At 35.7% G+C, this 24423-nt stretch overlaps 1 protein-coding gene across 2 annotated transcripts in view; it reads left to right on the forward strand.

Annotated features, from left to right (window-relative positions):
• The window catches only part of PRKX (protein kinase cAMP-dependent X-linked catalytic subunit), a 60489-nt gene extending 39741 nt beyond the window's left edge, over window positions 1-20748 (forward strand). The window contains exons 4-9 of one of the 2 annotated variants that reach the window (XM_075133707.1): window positions 1172-1291; window positions 6910-7005; window positions 10642-10699; window positions 13231-13308; window positions 16263-16411; window positions 16932-20748. In XM_075133707.1, the coding sequence (XP_074989808.1) occupies window positions 1172-1291; window positions 6910-7005; window positions 10642-10699; window positions 13231-13308; window positions 16263-16388 (478 nt within the window). In that variant the 3' untranslated portion in view covers window positions 16389-16411; window positions 16932-20748. The remainder of the gene's footprint in view (window positions 1-1171; window positions 1292-6909; window positions 7006-10641; window positions 10700-13230; window positions 13309-16262; window positions 16412-16931) is intronic. The other variant, XM_075133718.1, reaches the window with a different exon arrangement.
• Window positions 20749-24423: the final 3675 nt, after the last annotated feature.

A 24423-nucleotide genomic window follows, 5' to 3' on the forward strand; every position in this document is an offset into this window, starting at 1 on the left:
CCATTAATTTTGTGACTATATTCGTTGTCATTTCTTACTAGAACTCTTCTTAAAATGCAATATGATTTTTTTTTTCCCCTCCCTTATTCTCTGCTGTTATTTCATCCTCTCTTGAATTGACGAGCACTTTTTCAAAGTTTCCTCTTCTGACTTGCTATCAGGAAAGTGTAATTTATTCAGAATGAAAGCACATTTTTTTCACTAGTGTGTGTGTAAACATAAGTCAAGGTAGTGAAGCCAAGCAAATTCTGCATGGGTATTTTTACAAAGAAGATTTCACATTTCTGAAGGAAGTTGTTTCAGAATATTCTGTGTTTCAAATTGTAATTTGGTCTTTGTAAACACTAACTGCTTAGCTTCAATTTATTTCATGAATTTATAGAACTTGAAATATACATTCCAATTAGGTAGCAATATAATACTTTTATATCCTGAGTTTATATTAAGAAAGATATGAATAAAAATTATATTAAAATAGTATTACTTGCATATCTCACACTTGCTTAACTACACCTTTTAATTTTAAATAATAAAAAGCACAAAATGTTTTCCTTTTAACGGATATTGTGGGAGTGATGACAGGTTATGTTTCAATACTATTTGAAAAACATTACTTAGGTTGTAAAAGGAATTTTTCTTATATCTGCAGCTATTTACTGTTTTAAACTAGTACTTTTTTATCTCCCCCTCTTCCCTTTGTTTTTCTAAACAAAAATTTTTCCTTTTGCTGGAAAATGCCAGTAAGCTTGGCTTTTGCAGGGCCTGTCAGAAGTATTCCATGAGTTCTCAGGGTCTGCAGTTTACAGGATGAAAACCACTGTTAGTAATTTCAAAGCAATGTATAGCCTAATGGATAGAGTACCACACTAGTAGTTGGGAAACTCAGTGCCCAGATGTTTCCTGCAGCCAAGAAGTTTTTTAATTTCCATATATCTCTGTTACAGGAGAATTGGAGAGCATCATCAAAGCAGTCTTGTTAGATCTTGTAGAAATCCTTCTTTTTTCTCTTATTCCTATATACAGTAAATACATAGGCATATGTTGGCTACTTCCTATCTGTGTGTTTGGTTTTTTCTTATTACTGTTATTTCAGTTTCACTTCAGTCTGGTTTTGTTGTTTGTTTTGTGGTTTGTTTTGGTTTTTTTTTTTTTTTCCTTCTTTTCCTCCCAGGACATGGACGCTGTGTGGCACTCCTGAGTACCTTGCACCAGAAGTTATACAAAGCAAAGGCCATGGAAGAGCTGTGGATTGGTGGGCCCTGGGAATTCTTATATTTGAGATGTTGTCAGGGTAAGTGATAATGATTACTATATCATGGCAATATTATATATATTTAATTATATATATATATATATATATATACAGGATTCTTTACTAGTTCTGTTTACAATATTTGGAATAGCAAATTAGGGCTAAATTTATTATTGATATACAAGTTTCATTTCTACCTCTGAAGAAAGGAATTGGGAAGCTGTACAAAAGAACATACTTCGCTATTGTTACTGGGATTTTTTTAGTTTTTTGAGTTTGTTGTTTTTGTTCGGGTTTTTGTTTGGTTTTTACTTAAGACTTTTTTAACAGCTGCTCTTTTCCTTATCTGTTTTGTAAGTTCAGGTTTTATTGACGTTTAGATTTTTAAACATAAAATCCTTTATACTTAAAGGGTGAAGAAGAGGACTACCAGTTTTCTTTGAAACTTCTGTAATTTCTAGGATAGTGGAATAATACTTGCAATGGGAGCTTTAGTCTGTAAAAATGCATAGTGGCAAGTAGGAAGACTTTTATTAGTACAGCTTGTATTACTACTGAGCACTGATTTTCTTTAAACCAAAGGAAGAAGAACAAGGAAAAGCTTAAAAGGTCTATTTGGAAATCAGTTTGCTCAAATGCTACTTTTGATGTTTTGGAATTTGCTTGATAAGCAATGTTTCCAAAAGATACAAATTCAAACTGAGGAGAGACTTTCTGGCATTAATATAATTAACTGTCTTAATTTGCTTTGATTTCAAAAAAGAAATACTATTTTCAGTAAAATAAATAACTGGTTTAAGGAGCACATGAAATTCTGCTTGTGTACTGAACGAGGCATCCATATGTTTTCCCGTGTTTTTTTTTCTTGGCTGTATCTTTTGAAGGTACTTGCAAAAAAAAAAAAAAGAGTGGGAATTTTGAAAGAAATTGATTTTGCCATGTTTGGTGCAGCAGAAGAAATGCAGGTGAAAGCAAGGCTTTCGTAGCTTCAGAAGAAACATGGTGTATTTCATCTGTTTTGGCTTCATTGTCGTTAGAACTTCTTTTCAGTACCAGGCCCAGTGTGCTCTGTGCCTTCTCGTTCCCTGAGTGTGCGTGCGGTTGCCTCTATGGCCTCACATTCTGGATCTGCAGCCTCATAGAGTGAAGTTGGAACAAAAACATCCTTGCATGGATTTATTCTTCCTTTTCTCTATACAATACTGTCAGCTCAGGGTAACTTTGGTGACTCTCGTGTTTGGACAAGCTCATCAGATTGCTTGAGCAGACAGGTCCCCAGGTGGATGATCACTTCAGAGCTCCAATCCATCACATGTGTTTGCTGTGAAGAAGTCCGCCCAATAGCATCAAAACTTTGTCCCAGGACAGCATTGCTGCCCACTGCTTGCTTTCTTAATGTCCTGAAGGCTTGTGTATGCATTTACTTTGAATCTCAAGGCAATTTCTGGACAGAAGAAGCATAGAAATGTACTAATAGTTCCCTACTGACCCAGGCAGGCTTGGCTGACTGGTCTAATAAAAAGTTGTTGTTTATGTAGGCTGATCTGTGCAGAGGCCAGGCTTCACCTTCCTTCCACCACTCCCTGTAAGGGCAAGAGGCCCAAGTTGGTCAAGGGAATCCTTGTTGGAGGGATGAAAGGAGCAAGAGATTCCCAGTAGCCTTGTTGCCACTAATCGTAGTCCTAGACAGCACAGAGAGTGTAGATGAAAGTGTCTGGTGCTGTAACTCTAGTGCAGGTGCTGCCGTCTCCCAGCTGTAGTCTGAGTGATTTACCTTCCTGCCACAGGTTTCGCTGGGACCACTCTCTGTTTGGTCTGTGTGGTCTCGGTGTAAGTGGATATTGGGCGTTTTTCCTTTTTGTGCCTTACAGAGATGTTGATAGGATTCTCTCTACTAGAGCAGTAACAGAAACTTTTCTAAAAGGCAACTGAGATCTTATATAGGCTGATTGATAGAGCAGCTGTCTGCTGCAAGTGATTTTGTCATCGTTTTTACTACAGTATTTGTGTAGATATGCTCTTCAGAATGATTGGATGCTTCTTTTTATTTTTTAGTGTTTGGGTGGAGTCGCTATCCAAAGCTGGGATAGGGACTCCACCCAAATTTGTTTGTTTGTTGGTTTGGGTTTTTTTTTTGGGGGGGAGGGGTGTGTTTGAGGTTTTGGCGTGGGTTTTTTTTTGGGGGGGGGGTAGATTGATACTACTTGATTAGGATTTTTAAGATTCTGGGGTTTGCGGGGTTGAGGGGGGCAGGGCTTGTGGCTTGTGTGTGCTTTCTTTAAGAGGGCAGGTTGTCACATAGGGCATATGCTTTTAGCATTTTATCAGCTTTTCGCTGCTGTTGGCAGCAGTGTTTTAAAACGCTTTTCCTCTCCAACTCAAGATGTGGCTTGATATTTACTATCAAAGTTATTAATGCAAAAATAGTCTTTTATCCCTTGAAATTCAAAGATTTAAGAAATATGAAAATTATTAAAAGATGAACAAAACCTGACTTCAAGACTAAGTTATTGTCTGCAAGTAAATTCCTTAAGACATTTGCTAGTTATTTCCTGAAGTTACTCTCTCTGAAACCCAAAAGCAATTGAAAAGAATTGGTAGATGTGTGTGTAAGGAAATGGTCTCTCTAAAAACAAACAAACAAAACCACACTTTCCTGTTCTGCAGTGTCTTATTTCTCTAACTTAATCTCTAGAGGCCTGTGGAATTCTAGTTCTCACATACTAGATTTAAGGCAAGGTCCCATTTAAGTTTAAGATACTAAACTATAGGAAGGGGAAAGAACAGGGAGGACCAGGGGTGAGAAGAAAGCTTTACAGAACAGATTAGTAATATAGAGTTCATTGAGTTAATCTAAACAAGCTAAACAAACTGTTAATAGAAAGAGTTGAAAGATCTATTTATTTTGAGTAAATGTGTTCTGTTACAATCTACCATAAAGGAAAATATACCTGTTATTTAATGTTAGATATGTTAGGTCATAATTGTGCTGTCATCAGGCATGTAGCTAACTGAATTTTCTCATTTAATGAGGGCTTTGTGTTTTCCGTTTCTGCTTTGGTGGTCATATGTGATGTGCTGGTCTATCGTTTTAGGTAGCTAATGGTTCCTGTCTACGGTTTTATATTCTCAGACCTGTGTGTTTTCCCTTGAGGTTTTACAGCTTCTCTTCTTAAGTGCTAAAACTATCTGTTATCTTTGAGACCAATGTCAGTGCCATTGTTATGCATCTGTTAGCAAAAGGAATGGTTTGCAGCTGTTGTCCCATATACAGAGATTTTTTTTTTTTTTTTTTAGCTTCTTTTCAGTTGGTGGAAAAAAGGCAGCTGTTTGTATTTGTGTTATAGTGTGAAGGCAGTCTGAACCTCAAGGGGGTTTTTGTTGATTTATTAGGTAGCTTCCACCACAATACTTGCATTCTTTGGTCTAAAATCTGTGCTGTGTTGCAAATTAACATTTGCAAGTAATATCAAAGTCAAGTTATTTGGTTTGTCCATAAGAAAACTATGTAATCTTTCAAAGCTAGTCTCATTTTACATGCAGTTCAAATGCACTTTAAGCATTATTATTATATAGCCAAGTGTGACTTAAATTTCTCTCAAGAATTCTAGACGTAGTAATATTGGATTTTCAAAGTGGGAACGCAGAGAGCAATTTAAACATATGTAAATATGTAAAAACATATACATACTTATTCTTCTAGATTTCACACCTCAGTAGTATACAGAATGTTTGGAGATGGAGGAAAAAAACCCCTGCATTTCCTATCAATCTGCTTACTGCAGCTGGCACCTTTTTAATTCATAGTTACAAAATCTGATTCTAATTGCTTTATGCATTTATAGATGCTAATATGTGATAACAAATACAAAATTGGAAATTGAGTATACTGTTTGTCAACTTGCTTTGGAGAATGTGAAGGACGTAATGTTGCCTGACTGAAAAAGAAACTTTGTATGATAGTCTCGCTGGTGTGGGAAAATTTATGTAATTTATGTTAAATATCTATCACATTTTCCTTGTTCTTTAGTGTCAAAGCAGGAATTTATGAAAACACAATTATTTTTTTCCTGAGATTCTTTTATTTTCCAGTTTCTTTCTAGCTGAGACTTCAGTTTTTCATAATGAAACTGCTCTGGCTTTCTGAACATCACCAACAAATGTTCTTCAGTCTTTCTTTAATCAGATAGTTTTGTCATGCTTTTCTGTGCTTTGAAGTATTACTTTTTTTTACCTTATGCATACAGACAGCTTTATTTAACTACTTTGATGGAATTTGGGTTTGTCTGTGGCTGAATTTTAGAGTATTTCAAAGGAAATGCTAATCCACTTGACCATCAGCTGAATAATGAAGAAATTAGTACTTCTGAAAACACTTATGTAGTGGAAATAATGTATAGTACTTGTTGAGGAATAAGCTAGTTTGAGTAACATAAAATTAAGGAAAGAATGTGAAATGAAGAAGTGTCGTTTTCACCCTTGTGTGTGCTACCAATGATTTCCAAAGCCACCAGCACTGTATTTGTATGTGTATGCATGCAGTGAAGTTCTCTTAGAAAGTAATTATAAAACGTTAGGGAAATGTGAAAATATTTTAAACGTTGGACTGTAATAGTGGTTGGACGTTACTAATACGGTTGATATTCAAAATCCCTTTTTTCTATTCTGTAGGGGGTTTGATACAGAAGCATAGTAAGAGGGATGCTTTGGTCATGTTACGGAAGTCAAAGTGGGACTGAGATTAGTGAATGAGTAGTTAGTGACTCCGTTCCCCTGAAAGGTTTCCTGTGGTAACTTCTAAAAAGGTGACTGCCACTCTGAAAACCTGTTGGCGCTTGGGCTAAGCTGCTTATATCACCTGTACTGGTGCACCCACACTCTGAGCTTCTCGCAATAACCAGGGTATATATTACACTAGTAAAAGAAGCACAACAGAAAACTCTCTCAATTCTTACTGTAGCTGTAAAACAAGAAGTAGTCTCTCTGTTAGCTCATAACTTCATGAAAAACTTTTTAGAAAATATACGTGTAGAATTTTAATTGCATCTTGGTTTACTGATCATCTTGGGAAGGTTATGAAGTAGGTAGTTTATCTGTCCAACAAAGACAGACAGCTGCACTTTGAATTTCAGGTTCTGAACAGTCTCTTTCAAACCTTCTGTAACAAAACATATACTTGAATTCAAGAAATACAATAAATAATGAACTGGACAATCTATTCATATGAGGGTCCTTTGACACTTTAGATAGAAACTAGTGAATAAGAGTATGACTGAGTTACAGGACAAAATCAAAAATGGTTATGCTGTTTTGGAAAGTACACCCTTGGGTTTTATAGATAAAGGCAAAGCGTTTTTTACTTTAACACTGAAAATTTGTTTCATAATTGATATTTTTACTGTATTAACATAACAAAAATCTCTCTTGTGATACTTCAATTTTAATTCTATATTCAGTGTGTTGCTTATAAAAATGTTTTCTGTTTTGCAATAGCAGCCTTAACTTAAGTTATTCTTCAAGTTAGTATTTGATGATGCCTTGCTAAAAAGAACTATATAGTCAATGATTTCTGAGGGGAATTACTATAACATAACATTGTTTATAAGATTTTTAGAAATCCTTTTTCTAACCTCCTAAAACTTGCTGTATTAAAATAGGTTTCCTCCATTTTTTGATGACAATCCATTTGGTATATATCAGAAGATTCTTGCTGGCAAAATAGATTTCCCGAGGCATTTGGATTTATATGTAAAGTAAGTCCATGAGTCCAAATACTGTCTTTTACATTCTAAACACCTCCTGAGCACTGTTTCTAAAGGATCTTCATAGAAGACCAGTTACCAGATTCTGATTTTCTAAAACACCGTGTTGGAAAATATTTTAGATTACGTTTACTCTTGCAGTCCAAGTAAAATTATGTGTTTGGTAGAGATACAGTTGTAAGATAGTATCTGCCTCTCTTACTTTTCTGCATATTTTTGAATATTAAATGCTTTGCTTATTAAATGCTGCTGTACAAAGCTCATTGATAACAGGTTGGTGCGTGGGAGGAAGAAAAGAAAAGAAATATGAGGAGATAAATTTAATGTGAATAAAAATCAGGAGAACAGGAAGTGAACACTAAGCTGTTCTTTGTAAGCATATGCACTAGTTAAGTCACTCTCAACATAACTACTTGAATGAACTTTCTGATACTTCAGAAGTTCTAGTGTAAAATCGACTTCCATTTCTGATAGCAGGGCCCCAATTCAATATGCAGTCTTATATATGCATGTGTGGGTTTTATTCATTGTATTTTGCAATCGTTACAGATATATTGCACATGAAATGCTTTTTTTCCTATTTAAAAATTGAAATAATTGTTAATAAACATTAGAACAGAGGAAGTGCAATTTTAAACATGAAGTTTCTCCTTAAAAGCAGAGATGATTGAGTTGAGTGAGGACAGGAAGTTATTCTTACATTCCCAAGTTAATCATTCAAGGTGTTTTGAAAAAGTGACCTTAGAGATGGCACTTGCTTACTGTCACCACTAGATAATTGATAAAATGTTGTATGGCAAATCTAATGAAATGTGTCCAACTTTCTCTGAACTTGTATGAATTCTCTTGCAAAAATAATCATTTGGGGAGGATTTTTTAAGCCTCCATTGGATCATCAAGTACACTGAATAAAGCATGTCTACATGACCTTGGCTGATTAGTGTCTCATATTTGTGTCTGTTCTTAACAGAGTTTTCCCTTACTATCTCGATGCTGGTTCCACTTTAGTATAGTCTCATTGTCTGGTCTTCCTAACCCAGTCTGTCTTAGAAAGAAAACTGAGTTTCTCACATAGTATTGTCTGCGCTAAAGTATAAGAGTGTCACCAGAAGATGAACAGCTAAGTTAGGTTATTATTGCTAGCAACCTGTCTAACATGGTAAAAGCATTTAAAAGTAGAGATGCTGTTAGCTTCTGTTTATGCTCAACATTCACAGACCAACACTGATTTCTACTATCCAGAAGATGCCTGATGCTGTGAACTTTCCTAGTTATGGTAGTAGCATGCATATGCAGATTTTGTTCTTCAGTCTAGACGTGACTGTCAATGAATCGTAGGATACATTAATCAACATAGTTGTGGATAAACCTCTTTCCCAGCTTTTCTTATCCAGATGTTCTTTCAGTGTGTGCTTGGCAGCTCATTCCCATTACATTCCTGCCTTTAAGGGGTCTCATGGGATTATAGCTTGGGCTTTCCTCCTTTCACACCTTGGTTTTGGGTGAGATCATTCATTTGCGTGGCTTCACCTGCTTTCTGCAGCAAGTTGTTAGCATAATGTATCTCTCTTGTTCCATCAACCCCTCTTGTTTTTTTTTTAAACCATAATATGCAGAACTGGATAGTCTTTGACATCTCTGCACCATTAGCTTAAAGGAAGTGCCAAGATTGTTTTGTCCTAAGACGACAGTCTGCTTCTTACCTTATTTGTATCCCATTTGCTTTCTCTCTCTTCTTCCTTGTCAGCTGGTATCTCAGCAAGGATGAAGACTCTCTTGGGTCCTGTCACATCCAGGCTGTGTCTGAAGTATTAGTGCTATACTGCGTTTATAACAATTGAACTTTAACTCTCTGCTCTTAGGCAACAGAACTATTTTCCTTTTTGAACTCTGAGAAAACTTTTCTACCTAGATGTACTACATAACCTTACTGCTTGACATTTTTCTACGCACCTACCCCCTATCACCCTCCTGCACTTTCTACCTTTTGAATTTGTACCACTTCTGCTTTTCCTCCTGCTGCATCGTGTTCACTGTCTCTTACTGCACTATATAACCGCTGTGCATCTTGTATAAGTGCTGTTACTTCTGCCCTGAGCTAGCAGGCCTTTTGTTAGCCGCCTTGCAATTTGATCAGGTATTTTCTCCACGTCCTTTGTCCTGCATACGTGAAGTCCTTGACACATTTGATCATTAGTTCACATATCTTCTGAAGAGCAGCTTCTGCCATGTTGATAAATTAACCAACTAGAAATTCCAAAATAAGACTGTCAGCAGAGTTTTTTTGTTACTTCATTACTGAAAACATAAGTATTAATTATGCTCCACCTATTTCTTTGGCCACTAATGAGTTTATAAGTTATTTCTTTATATTTTTCTTTTTTTGCTTTTGTAAACTTTTCTTTGCAAAGACAGTTTTGTAAAATACCAAACAAAACATCAGTGCTACAGCAGTTTAATGATTATTGGTCTGGAAAGACCTTGATGTAGAATTTAATTCTCCAGATACATACAGCAACATATCTATTGGATTGACTTTAACATGATCGTTTCTAAATTATTCTTTAGAAACTATGTAGTAAAGAAGCACTAAACTATCTACTACTTGATTCAACTTAATGGATATTTGTTCTACGGATTGCAGCAAATGTCTTCATCTTTGTGACAACAACAGCGTCACTGAGCAAGCTCATCCCTTAACTGTGCTTTCCTAAGATGAATTTTTGAAGCAAGCCAAGAATGATCCATTGAATGTTTTCTGGTTATATAGGAATAGAAAACTCCATGATTTATCTTTGGCCGTATAGCTTGTGAATCTAGTTCTTGGTTTCTGGATTTCTTTTCAGTCCTACTTCTGTTTTAAAGTCTGGTTATAGACTGTAGGTGACTATAAAAGGAGTCAGTCACATGATTTAGTCTAATCCAAACATTGATTGGCTAGAATGATCATGAGAGTTTTAAAAATTGCTTTCTACCTTGAGTTTTTTATTCTCCTTTTATCTGGCAATTGAATATTTTTTCCAGTTGAATTTTAGAACTATATTGCTGCCAAATACAGCAGTTTTTCAAACAGTCTAGCCCATTCACTCTCAGTTTATATATTCTTTGTGCATACGCTTTTGTGATTTTAAGGGTAGGAGACAGAATACTGTTTTTGTTTTGGGATAGTAGGTGTTACAGTTAGGGGTGGAGAGAGGCAGGTGTGTGATTAATATGTTTGCATTTTTTTCTGTAAATAAAATTGTTGGTTTTTTTTAAACCTTCTGCAAAGTTAAAAATTGGAATTAGCCATACTCTGTAGATCCCCAGCATTTCATGCAGTATTGCATCTCTCAGGTCTCTTTGAGGTTGTAGAAACAAGAAAGGTGGCTAAACTTTTGTTCTTTCCTGTCATTGGTACTTTATGCAATGAGACCAGAATGCTATTATTCTAAAAATAAATAGCAAACAGGTTATTCCTGTTTATCATTCACTCTTAAGTGTCCTAAAATATGAAGGAAATGAATGAGTAAATTATACACAGTATTAGCTAGTCAAAGGGAGATATGCTCATATTCTGTAACATTTGTATGATAGTCAAATATAAATTCCTTTTGCTTAACAGAGAACATGTTTTCTTTACTGCAGAGACCTTATTAAGAAGCTGCTTGTGGTTGACAGGACAAGGCGATTAGGAAATATGAAGGTCAGTATAAAATGTTAGGAATAATGCGGAACATAGCACAAGGTTGAAAGAATTCTGTAGGAAAGATGTAGAACAGGTCTTTTCTGGCTTTTGTTTTTATAAGCATGAAATTGTGATGTATTTTCGCATACATTACTTTGGTTGTGCAATCCTAAATGCAAAGTTTAACTATGTATTTCTGGAAATCATTCTCCTGTTGTCTGGGTTAATGCTATCCTTCATGATAGCTTCTCCCCACCTTCACCTCCGCCCCCCCCCCCCCCCCCCCCCCCCCCAAAAAAAAAAAAAAGAAACCCTACCTGTTTACTGATTAATTTGAAGACTTACATTAGACCAGAAACATGGTGCTAAGTCATGTAGGACAGGGCGCCAGCTGATTTGGTTCTTTGGAGTCGTTTAATCCCAGAAGGAGCACTAATCAAATTTGAAGCTTAAAAATTATTTTAAAGAATATAAGGGTTGTTGTAGTACCGTGATGTTTGGTCATTGTCCTGATAGTTTGGTGGTGGGGCTGATTAAGCACAGTCAAATAGTATTCCACCAAGAATTCGACATCCTATTCTGGACAGACTTCTGAAGGCAATAGCGTGCTAGTCAAAAATATGCTGACGTGTCTTAGGTAGCATTCCAGCCTACCTCAGAAATACATCTATATCTGCGATATGTCAAGGAGGAACAGAAAGCAACCCTGTGAATTCTGTGAAATGTCCTGATGTGGTACTACTTGTAATGCCAAGAAGATGTCAGCTGTATTACAAGCTTATTTGATTCTGCAGCTGTGCAGCAGCTATAGTTGGTAGTGCAGTGAGAAGTTAGCTGCATGTGAACTAACTCAGGTACTTTAACAGGCTAGCCAAAGCACCACACAAAACTCAGTGTAGGTTAATTTACCCTTCTGGCAGAGTAAGTTAATCCTATATTCATTGATTTGTTATTGTTGTTATAGTGTTGCAGATAGCTAAATAAGTTGTGTAATTTTTTAGTTCTTTAGAGACAGCTAAAATTTCCATTTCCCTGGGCAGGGGAGGTTAGAGGTTTGGTTTTTTGCACAAAGCACAATTTATGTTGCACATAGGTGAAGAAGGTAAAAGATGCACAGTCATCCAGCTTCCTTGAACATACTGATATAAGTGTAAATGCTAGAACCCACTGTCCAAAGTTCCTTTTCAGAGCCTTTTATGGCACAGACTGGTAATTTAGACTGGTAAGAAAAGCTAGGAAATAAATGTTTTCCTTATCCTTCAGAATTCTTCGCAGTGTTTTTCAGGGGGGCACGAGGAGGATCAAAACTAAACTTTCATAAGCTGAAAATTTAGAAAGTTATTGACCAGTGAAAACTTTTATATCTTTTGACGGTTTTGAAGGAAGACAAAAAGAAAAGCAAACCTTGGTTTATTCAAACATGGGTTTTTGGGAAATGTGTTTGGCTGGCTTTCGGGGTTTTTTTTAGTCTGTGGTTGTTTTGGTTTGTTTTGGGGTTTTTCCCTACAGTTGACTAAAATGTCAAAATCAAAAATAGTTCTAATTAGAAGCGGGATTTGGGGTGGGGGTGGTAGGTCAGTCTCAAGTCTGATCCTTTTCCATAAAAAGATTGAAATCCCATTGGGCATTTTTTGGTGAAGCAATCAGATCTGCTTTTGAGGGAGCTAAATGATAGATTGCTCTTCTTGTTGCCTCTTTGGATATGAGCATGGATAGTCCCATTCCACACAAATCTGAAAAAACCCAAATGTGTGGTGTGCTTCATTCCATGGAGCTGCATGTGGTATGAGCTTGAGTGCTGTAGTTTAAAACTGTGCTGTGATCAGGCCTGAGACAGAGAACCAGCTGGTTTTCCCCAGTGCTTAATGCCTTGAGCATGAGTCTGTGCTTGAACCAAGCTTCATCCGGGGGGGAGAGACATTTTCATTCTTTATGTACATAATCAAAACAGTCAGCCCAGAGAGAATAATCATTACAAGACAAATACGCCTTTAACCATATATCTAAAATGAAAACAAATGGGTTTATATATATCTACTTTTGTAACAGTACTGAGAACCTCTTGTTGTCGGCCCTAAGCGTCTGTAATATTTGATAGAACTATGTGCTTCCCAGACATGATTTTTATTTAAGACACCATCAACCCTCAGTTATTTTTTTTTTTATTAGTGTAAGCATTAGAAAGTATATCTGAATAAGAGGCATTTTGTAAAATGTTGGAGAAAACAAGTGAATAGAACTGCAGTGAATGGTTTTGTCGGTGTTTTAAAGCCTATTCTTGATCTCCCTTGTGTCAGAAGAATGCTGCTAAAAAAAGAAAATAAAAAAAAAGAAAAAGAAATGTGGATCTTATTGCTGGAACTCAGGATCTGCTAGGGAAATAACACTATGAATTTATCATGTAGAATCTTTTAATGATTATCACCTGAGAAAAGAAAAAAGGTTAGGCGGACCATTAGTCTGCCTTGATACCACAGTTCTAATGATGAAATACATGGTTTGGCATACATACAACTTACTAAATATTTATTTTTATTTTTTCTTTAAAGAATGGAGCAGATGATGTGAAGAGACATCGATGGTTCAGGTCTATAGATTGGGACGCTGTACCACAAAGGAAACTAAAGGTATATTCTGCAAAATACTGTATAGGACATCACAACAAGAAGTTGTCGTTCATTTAAGCTGATCTGTTGAGGTTTTGTTGCCTGTTGCATCTGTGTGTTCATATATGTGTATGAGCACGTGTGTATATGCACACATCAATAATTACATGCATTTTTGCCCTTTTACACTGCAGAATTAATTATATGAATGTCTACTTGCATTTTTGTCTATATACAAAACGTCTACAAAAAACCCTGCTTTGTTTTGCCGAAGTTGATTAGTTAATACAAGATTTAATTTTCAGTTTTAGGGTTTTGTAAGTAACTACTTGTTGTAGGTGTGTTTTTGTTTGGGGGGATGGGAGGGCTTGGTGGTTTCTTGGTTTGATTTTTTTTCTTCTTGCCATGATATCTGTGGAAGTATTTTACTCTGTGCTTTAAATTTTTGTGCCAAGTTCAATTCAGGTAAATGCTTTAATAAAATATAAAGCATATGGGAGTAGGAGGAGTAGGGAAGGTGAGAGAGAAGGATTTATGAATGTAATTCTAACATACTTTTTAACAGCACTGAATTCTAGTATTATATGAGGGCAGATGTTTGCAAAAGCTATCAACACTGCAAAATGCTTTTTAAAGTCCTTTGGAAGTAAAACTGCCTTCCTCCTTTCCTTTTTTCAAAGTTCCAACTAGTACAATGTCTTACAGCAATGACTTTCAGTAACATAGGTTGCCGTACGCCGTCAATCAAGTACCGATTAAATGTTTGGTTTTCCTTCTCTTTGCATTAGTTTCTTACAATTAATTTCTGGCTCGATATCTTAAATTGATTTCTTGCAAGATAGATAAGAGTTGAAAATGTTCCTGATGTGTTCTTGCAGACAACATCCTAACATAAAGCTGTAGGTGACTTTTTTCTTTTTTTAAAAAAAAAAAGTTTAGATTGTTTTAAATATGTAGTGGTTTGGGGGTTTTTTGGTTTTTTTTGTTTTTGTTTTTTTTTTTAAGGATACTATACCCAGTTGATGTTTTATGTAGATCTATTGTAATGAAGTCACATTTTTTCAAATTATTTACTGTAAATTCCTATCACACAAGTCTGCAAAGAACACGAACTGGATGATAACATGTTTTATAAGAAGAGTCACCGTGGCATTCAGATGATTATGAATCCAAAACTTGTTTCTTAATCTTTGTACTGGTAACATTAAGCTCTTAGAAGGTGAGATGCTGCTTAATTATACTTCAGAGCAAGGATGTATATTGGGTCAGAAATTTACTTCGTTATTTCTAGAGGCAGCCATATTCTTCAGAATTAGTTTTCGCAATCTCACTCTTTCATACTGATTGAAGAGGTTGAAAATATGAAATAATGGATACAGTGCTCCATTTTGCCTGTACAAAGTGTGAATTGGCCTATTATACAAATGAAGCATTGATTCACGGTCCTGATAAGATCTTAAATATCAGTATTTTACACATAATAGGAATGACTGAAAGAGAAAATAATTTTATTAATCTAAAATAACATTTTAGATTTCTCTCTTTCTTTTTTTTTATTTTTCTCTTTTTGTGTGTCACTTTACAAAACTGGTTTTCCTGCCAAAATGCTTACGGGGAGATAGGGGTACCAGACATTGCGCACAGTTCTCTGGAGCAGAGCAGATTCTGCACGTTTTCTTAAGCATCTGGGCAGTATGCTGTGACTGCCACACTGCTAAAGCAGGACTTTGCTTTGCTTTTGGCTGAAGCTTAGAAGTGCCATTCTTCAGGACCCTTTCTTTCCCATTGAAAACCTGCTGATGCATTGTTTCAAACTGAGAAGCCCAAAAGATCAGATAAGATCTCAGACCTAGCAGAAGCCAGACTTTTATCTTTTGGAGGAGATGCAGAATAATATTTTGCTGTACTTCATAGTTCTGTCTGTGGTATGACTTTTATTAGCCAATTTGGTGATTGTCCGTAAGGTTTTTTAATCCTGAAGTGTTTTGTTGGACTCATGACGATAGTTAAGCTCTCTGTTACTGAGAAGGAGATAGAGAGATGAATGTCCCTTGAGAGAAGAAAGGGGTTTTACCCTACATTAACCCTTGCAATTAATGAAATGTTCTAGAAGGGAGCTTTGTCTCATAGCCTGTAGCCAGAGGGGCAGAGTAATCTCAATGCTAGATATAAGACAAGGAAAAACTACAGCTGCTGTGAAGCTGGTGGGCAACACTAGAAATCCAAAGGATTCTTTGAGGAAAGAAATAGAAAACAGATATTTCTCTTGGCACCTCCCAAGTTTCCTTAAAAAGATCCATTTGAATTAAGATGCTTTTACAGACATCCTTGTGAAATGAGTTTTTACGGTGCAGCAATTTCTTTACCTGCTTGAATTTATTGCTATGCTAGGAAAAAGCATAGCCGGTAATGTGAGGCATACACAAGTTAAGTCATTTCAACCTCCTTAAAAGCAATCAATCTATTTGAAAGCAATGAAGGGAAGAGGAGGCTTTTTTCCTTCAATTAGAAAGCAGTTATCCACACTGCTATCAAGATTCTTTCTTAGCTGAAAGGAACCTAATGTGATTACACTCTTTTTTGCTTATATGCCACAGAAGAGCAGAGGAGTGAGGAAGGAGAGTGGCAGATTATGCTGTAATGGCACGTGCCTGGAAGCTTAGTTGTAGTACTCTTCAGTAGTTACCTTCAGTCTGCAAAACAGCTAGAACTTGAGTGCTAAATAAAATAGGTACCTGTATTATAAGTGTCTTTTAACCACAATATTTAACTGCAATATAGACAAAGCATTGGAACGTGTCTGTGTCGCTGCAAGCTTCTCTCATGCCTTTCATTATTGGTGAAAAAGGTGAATTTTTATCAATATGTACCCCTTTTGTTTAATCAGTCTTTTACAGAATTTCTGCTTTAATATGATGGAGAGGAGCTCGTTGAGGAAACTGTACTAACATTTTTCTTGTGCTTGTTGTGACTAGCCTCCCATAGTACCAAAAGTATCCAATGATGGGGATACTTCCAATTTTGAAGCTTATCCTGAAGATGACTGGAACAAGACACCGCCGGTACCCCCTAAAGATCTAGAAATTTTCAAGAACTTCTGAATGAGACATCTACACTGGACGAGGTATGTCCAAATGTCAGGAGTCCTCTTCAAAACATTGCAGGTCTGTGACTGAGAGCTGTATGCAGAAATTACATCTTCTGATTCATAACAGTGATTAATATTTCCTTACGGCTTGTAAAACAAACATGAATCACAGTATTAGTATAATTAAACTGTTGAAATAAAATATTGTAAAGCAGGCTTACGGAATGACAAAGATAATTTATCTCACAGGCTTTGGTGTTCTACAGTGATGAAGAGTTATTCGCATACAGATATTTAAGTCCTTCTGTCCTTAAAACTTTTTAAATAGTGTGTTAAAAGCAAATCTCTAGATTGATTTGACAGATAAGGAAATATGATTGTTCTTGATTGCAAGACTTTTGTATTCAGAATGAAGACTTTAGTTAGAGGAATAAGATTGTCAGATTAATTCTGTACCCTGGGTCTGTGTTGTTACTGTGATAGGTTGATACTTGTTATTCAATTCACATGCTCCACATTGTATTTTGTGTTCCTTTTTCATTATTTTTTGTCTTAGAAACTGGAAGGAAATTGAAGTGCTAAGAGCAAGTCTGAAGAAAAATGGAGTTCCTACGTAAATGAAGACTTTCTTTGTGGATAAGAATGATACTGCATTCAGATATGCGTATTAGTATATAGTAAATATCTAAAGAGTTGGAGGCAGGCAACAATAATTTTTTGCTGTAAACATTTGATGTTAGTTTGGTAAATTGTAATATTGATAGTCTACTCTGAAGTAGACTCACTAAAATGGTATATTTTAGGATTTTTTTTTTAACTTATGGTTTAGATAAGTTTCCTGCTATTCCCAGATCCTTTTTGCATAGTTAACTCATAGACTTAATTTTATAAGTTTATACTAAACTTGTGTAATTAAAAGCACAAATTAGTATATATGTATATAATGAATACAATACAACTAAAGCACAGGAACTGTGCAAAGATGTAAATTTTTGTACTTTGCAGAGTCTATGATTTTTATTTTTCAAATAATGTTTTTCAAGAAGTTCTCTAGGAATAAAAATCTTAAAAGGATAAATGAGTTTTTCATCATCTTATATACATTTTATAATTCTTTGTAAAAAATAAAAATAATTAAGTTTTAAAAAAGATTTGTACCTAAAATTTCCAATGCCTCACACTTGCAACCATAGTACTTGAAAGCAGAAAGGCAAGGGCATGTTTTATTGTTGATTAAGATGCATCTTAATGGCTAATTTATCTGTTTCAGTGATGTTTCTTTACAAACCAGGATATTGAATGATTATGCACTGTCTGAAATGAGGTTCCTCACATGAAGACTCTCTGTAAACACGCAATTCAGTGCATACTGATAAAAGGGCTCTAGCTGGCTCTTACAGGAGTTGTTCTCTGTCAAGCTTGCTGTCTTCTCCAAATGTAAAGCATGAGCCATAACAGACTTTTTTCGTTATTGAAATAGTTGTTGTTGAATGCTTGGCACTTCAGAATATCAGAGGGAAAACTGAATATATATTAGAGCCTGATTTTTCTGCTCCTGCTTTTGGAAATGTCCTAAAGTCTCTGCTGCCAGAAATTCCATATGTACAGAGTCCAAACGTTAGATGTAAGGAGTCTCTTTTTTCATCCTGTACTAACATCTTTCTAGCAGCTTGAGTACACGGTGTTTAGGAATTATTTGCAATACTGCTTCATTTTTAAGTAGCACCAAATATCAGTATGTGCATATGTATGTATCTATGTATATGAATACACATAAAAATGAAGGTAGGTTGTATACAAGTCAGGATCTTTTTTTAGGGTTTTTTTGTGTTCCATATTGTGATGCTTGTGTTAATATAGGGGAATTGATTTTTGAAGTGCTTCGATTTCAAAAAGTAAATACATTCTTTCAGATGTTGTGGTTTTAAATAACTTTTACTGAAAGTACGATGTTTAGACCAAAAATACTTCTTTTTGAAAGCACATCAGCTCACTGGAGTTCCACTATTATGACTGATGGCTCTACATAAAACTGTTTAAGTAGATCATACAGACAGTTTCTCCCACAAACTGCTCTCCGCATTTTTGATCTGAAATGCCATAAGAAATGTAGGCCAAAGGTTCATTTTTCTGAACTAAATCCTGAATGCTTGTGAAATAGACATTCTAGTAATCACTAATGAAATTACCATTTTTATTATTTTATGACAGATCTGCAGCTGGAGTCTCCTCATGGAAAAGTGACCTCCATTTTCTTTTGTTTAGCTCTAAACAGTACAGAAGTTGAGAACTTGCAATTTCTAGGGTATTAGATCTATTTCTTCATAAAGCAAGTCTAACTTCAAGAGATTGCATAACTTTTTGTAAAAATGCACAATGTGTAACAAAATCGGAATACTTCAAAGTGGTAATTCCGGAATATCACAAAGTCTTCTTGATGTTATGCAAGTGCCACAAGTTAGTGGCCCCAGCTGCCACTCAGTAAATACTGTGTAGGAATGTATAATGAAATACAGGAAAATGCATAGGAAATTATCATTTTTAACCTGGTAAAAATACCTTATTCTCTTGAAAAAATGAATCTGGTCCACTGTATTTATATCTGTGGAATTTGTTACTCCAAATCAATCGGAAAAACTGAAGCACATAAAACACAGCTTGCTTTGTCTAAAGGGAGCAAGCACAGTTCAGGGTTTTTTTTAATGTGTAAGCTTACAGTATTTTATGGAATCCAAGTACTACAAAACCAGTTTCTTATTTAAAAATGTACATACTGCAACAAGCAAGTGTGCTAAATATAATTTTTTTTTTTTTTTCCCCAGATTTAAAAACTGCGCTGTGTTTAAGTCTTCAAAGCTTAGGAAATAAAGTTGCATTTGACTAATGTGCCACATTGGTGGTTAGAAGTTTTGAATGCTTGAACAACAGCAGATAGTGGATTTTCTTTTTATGAATCTTATCCATTGCTGGCAGTGGATGCACTGACACTCATTATGATAGAGACTAAAGAAATGAATACAATCTTAATAATAATGCTAATCCACTGACTTTACATTGTTTCCAGAGCCGTGTGTACATATGCCTAACTACTGACCTCGTCAACATGCTTTCTAGTACAAAACTACTTCCAATTTTTTTAAATTACAATCCTTAACTAAAAAAAACCCCAAATTATTTTTGAAGCATTATTTTAAGTGATCAGTTATTTTCTTTACAGTTTTGGACTTAATGCGCTGTTATTACCTGCCCATTTTATTTATTTGCACAAGTGAGTCTGTTTTATTTTAAGTCTTTCCTGGGACTTCATGGCCCACTAACGTAGTTCTGTCTGAGCCCTCACACAGAAGTCCCCAGATACACACTACACTAAGGACTCTGGATTTATGTGGGGTTTTTTAAGCAGACTAGAATACGTTTTTATTTTCTATTCAAGTCTGGTATTCTCTGAAGTTTGTTTTATTATGGTTGCTTCTGTTAACGTATGTTTTTGCATATAGACTGTTGCATAAGGACTGTTTTCTTGCAGGAGCCCATAGGCCTTTGGTATTCTGCTTCGGTGAACGAGAATGTTAAACATTAAAAAACAACCTTTATTTTTGAGTTTTAGAGATATATATATATATTTTTAATTGCCCAATTTGAGGTTTTAAGTGATAAACGTGCATTGTTAACTCAATTGCCTTGTAACCAAATGATATAAATGCTTCATGATTTCAATGGAGAACATGCTGTAGATTTTCCTGTAAATTAGCTTGATCAATGAATATGTGTGCTACTGAGCTTTAACTAATGTGATCTTCCACTGTAGAAAGTCATTGTTAATTGATCAAAATATAGGTACTAAACTATGTTTAATTGGATGAACAGGGGTTTTGCAGTTTTGAAAGCAATTAAGATATGGCTGTTCCTCAGCCCATCTGCTTGCCATTCAGAAGAGTTGTGACGCAGTGCTTCCTATGCTATAGAATTATTTTTCAGCTTTCAATGACTGTAGCATGATTCCTTTTTGTACTGTACTGTGTACAGACTTTCCATGTTTTGCACTTTTCTATGGCAAACCTTGACTGCTTTATAAATACTCCGTTGTGTAGTAAGTAGTGATAGTGGTAGCAGGCATTTGTGTACTGCATAATCGGTTTGAACTGCTAGACTTGCGAGGTTAACTTGGACTAATGTTGTATGTTGCTGATTGCTTGTTGTAGCTCACATGTATAAGTACTGTTCAAAGTTACAAAGTCAGCCCTCATTGCACAATGAAAATCACTGTGATCTGTACATAAACCCTAGTAAAATTTTATTGCTGTTTAATTTATGTTATATCTGTCAAATCTGGATTCATTTAATAAACCTTTATATCTTTTTAAATGTTTAAACCTAGTTTGGTTCCATTTATGTTGGGAGGAGGTAGAGGTTCTTCATCCAAAAAAGGTTGAAGGGAAGAGGAGAGGAGTACAAAACCAACTATTCCTTCTTTTCAGGAGTTAAGTCTTTCCAGAGCAAGACAGAAGTGGTGGAACATATTTCGGTTGGCGTGGAAGATGCACCAAAAAGTGTAATTTCAAATTCATTTCAGATAGTGCACTGATAATGAAAAGTGTTAATTCAGACTTCTTATTGAACTTGGATTATATGACCCTAATTGCTTCGACATTTTCACAACTTAATGACCTGAACACTGTCCGGAACACTCATTTCAATCTGTTTCTTTAAGCATCAAAAAATATTCTCATGATGTCAGGCACACCTAACTAAACCTTTATTTCATCTTCTATCAAGAACTTCAAAAGTCCGTTTTTAACAAAATTCGATTAGCTGTTGGTGTTAAATTACTTTTCCTGGGTCAATTGTATTTTATTTCTTACCCACAAGATATCTTAATCTTGCAGAGATAATTACGTAGGCATAAAACCAACTGGATACAGTTTGGACTAGTTAAGGGCTGGTTTTTTAACACAGAACTTTGTGCTTGCTTTGTGCCTGGCTTAATTCTAAATTTTGTACATTGACATTTTTCTCTTGTAAACCACTATGTCATGTGCTTCAAGAAACTACTAATGGAAAGTGAAGGAACACTGCAATGAGCCCTGGCAGGCTTTTAGTCATGTCTTTGACATGAATCAAAAGAACTGCTCAGTTAAAACGTACCAAATTTTTCAATGTTAACGAGTGTCCAGGGTGTTTGTAAAGAATTTGGTTTGGCATCGTGTTCTTACCCCAGCCATGGTGTTCTTACCTTTTGCCATGTGGTAGAGTTTTTGTTAATTTCTTCTAACCTGTATCTTTTTTGACTGCACGTATAGCTCCAGATCTTACCCAACAAAGGCCATTTTAAATACGTTTTTTCACTCATGCAGAGCAGGTAAGTTTTACTGGTGTGTAACTTTGTCTGGACCGTATTCACATAGCATTACTCGTTACTCCCAAATTTGTCTCACTTCCATGGTTCATTAGCCCTTTTTACTGCAAAACACTGTTAAAACAGCATTTGACAAGAAGCCACCCTTCTGTGACCTGTTAACCAGTACCAGTATGATATTACAAGAAATGGTTGAAAACAACTGGCACTGTTGCAACTCTGGATCTTGCCCAGTGCTGTGTGAATTGGTATGTAATTCACATATCGAGCTCTTCCTTGTGTGAACTCCTGCTAGCTGCTACAATCTCGGCTTCAGAATTTAGACAGCTTTTCACAGGGATAGTAAAAGCTCTTCTACAGTCCCAGTGGAAGAGTCTAGCTTTCCTTCCTCTCTTCCACTCCTCCTTTCCATCTACCCATCAAAAAAATGCCACGCATGAATGTATGTCAATCTTCATATTTATCCTTGAAACCAGGAATATTGTAAAATTTTACCAAGCTAAATTGTAAGCACTTCTTTCAATGTGTCCAAATATTTTTCTAGTCTTCTGCAGGAATATTCCAAAGTGTGACAACAGAAAATTTCAGCAGTTAGTAGGGCTATTATACCAGCTTTGACTTAGGGTACGGTTTTATCTGATTTGCTGCCTTTGTTTCAGTGCTAATAAGAATGAGTTGTTGGGGCAGTTGAGAGCCAAGCATCCCTTACTGCATCTGTAATATAGGGGACAGGCCACTGAAGTCTCTGATGGAAATCCCAAAACTAATATGTAACCTGAAGCACAAAAATGCAGGCCTATCTTACTTCTAGTATGTGAAGCTCTAAGGTGCTGTGCAGGTGCTGTCTCTACTGCAGTGGTTTACTTAGTTTATAACAGTATATCATAGATACCTTGAAAATTGTAGTCTGTTTCAGCTTAAACAACTAACCAACTTGAGATTTATTTTTTATTTTATTTGTTCCTTCTTGTTTCCAGTATATTGTGCATATTCTGGACTGTGGTAATAAAGAAGGCAAATGGAAGAGAGAAAAGTATGTTGGGAAACCAAATAAGCTTGAATTGGACTTTAAGCCAAGAAATAACTTAGTATGCCTGCACAGTACGTATCTTGTACATGTACTTGCTCTATCACTAAAGGTTGTAGAGAAAATTGTGCCTGTTTTAGCTTTATGCTGACTGCTGAGCTTTAAACTGTTCTTCTTCCCAATGTTGTATAAAAAGAGATAGTTATAGGAGCCAGAGTTTATTTCAACTTTAGTCAGTAATAAGTCTAGTTTAGAGAATCCTTGAGACTAAAACCTCTTGGTTGGAGAAGGAGAAAAGTGATTTACAGCCATCATCCTCTTAATTTCTGTTTTGCGCAAGTGTAAGCTGTGCAGAGGAGATGGTTGTGCTTTGAATGCTGCTACTGTTGTAAATCACATGAAGAAAACATCAGCTCGCTCAGGCATGCAGTGTGTCAGGCTTCCTTCAGAGCCTAAACTTAAGTCTTCTCACCTTGAAGGACCAGGTCTTTTTTTCTTTCAGCAGCTTTGTGAGAGTGTAACTGAACAGTTTAGCAAATATTAAGACTGAACCTTAGAAAAATTCTGGGCTTTTCAATGGCAGCTTTCTCCAAGTCCACATTTCTTCAGAAGTTAAGCATCAGACAGCTCAATTTTTTATTTAGGATACAAAAAAAAGATTCTCAGTTCAGTGCTTCTGAAATTTGGTGAACAAATGTAATAAATATGGAGTGTTTCAAATTGTATGTGTAATATCTAGTACTTTCTCTGATCTAATTTTAATTTCTCAATTAAAAAGAAATTTTAAGTTAATTTAGGGCCCTCTGCTTTAGGTGCTTCTAAAAATATTTAACTGAAGCAGGATTGCTAGACTGTGTTAATATAGTAGAACCTTCACAAGTGGCCTGTCTTTCATTTCTACTAATTAACAGTTTCCTTTGAGGCATGCCGACGAAATTACTCAACATTCTCTTTTTAGTTTTTGGTCAAGCTTTTACCCATTTTTGCAAAAAATAAGCACATATAAGTAAATAGAAGTAGGTAATTATTTCATCTTTGTGTTAATAAAACAAGCTGGGAGTACATATGTAAATGCATTATCGAGGAACAGCAAAGTTTGTTCCAGATCAATGCATTCATGGTTTGAACGTATTGAGATTCAGGATTTTTCTTACTGGCCTCTCTCTTAAAGCAGCGCTGCAGTCCTGTGCCGTGACACTTGCTTCCTTCTGCCAGCCTGACATCATCTGCGTAGCAGCAATAAGTCAGCCCGTTAACTCAACTGATCTATGAGAAATGTTTCCCCGCTGTGAACTGAACTTTGGATCAAAAGCACTACTTCTACTTAGCTGATCTGAAAAGGAATTTCCAATAACTGAGTGTAGCTGAAGTCCTACTCTCTCTGCAGGTATTTGCCACTGGGGAGCAAGACTATTGCAATATGCCATAAAGTAACACAAAATTCAAACAGCACATTTTGAACTCATTTTAAAATCGTTACATTAAAGCTCCTGTGACTCATGTAATCCCCAGCAAAAACTTGGTGATGCAAGAAGGGAAGTGGTGGTGGTAGATCATTTAAGTAAGCATTGTTAGAGACTGAGTCTGTTCTTTAATTTCACTGTCTGGCCATTGAGGAAAGGGAGGTTTTCTTTTTTTTTTTTTTTTCCTACACAGGCCATCAGT

Source organism: Calonectris borealis, chromosome 1 (assembly GCF_964195595.1).
Source record: "Calonectris borealis chromosome 1, bCalBor7.hap1.2, whole genome shotgun sequence".
NCBI lineage: Eukaryota > Metazoa > Chordata > Aves > Procellariiformes > Procellariidae > Calonectris > Calonectris borealis.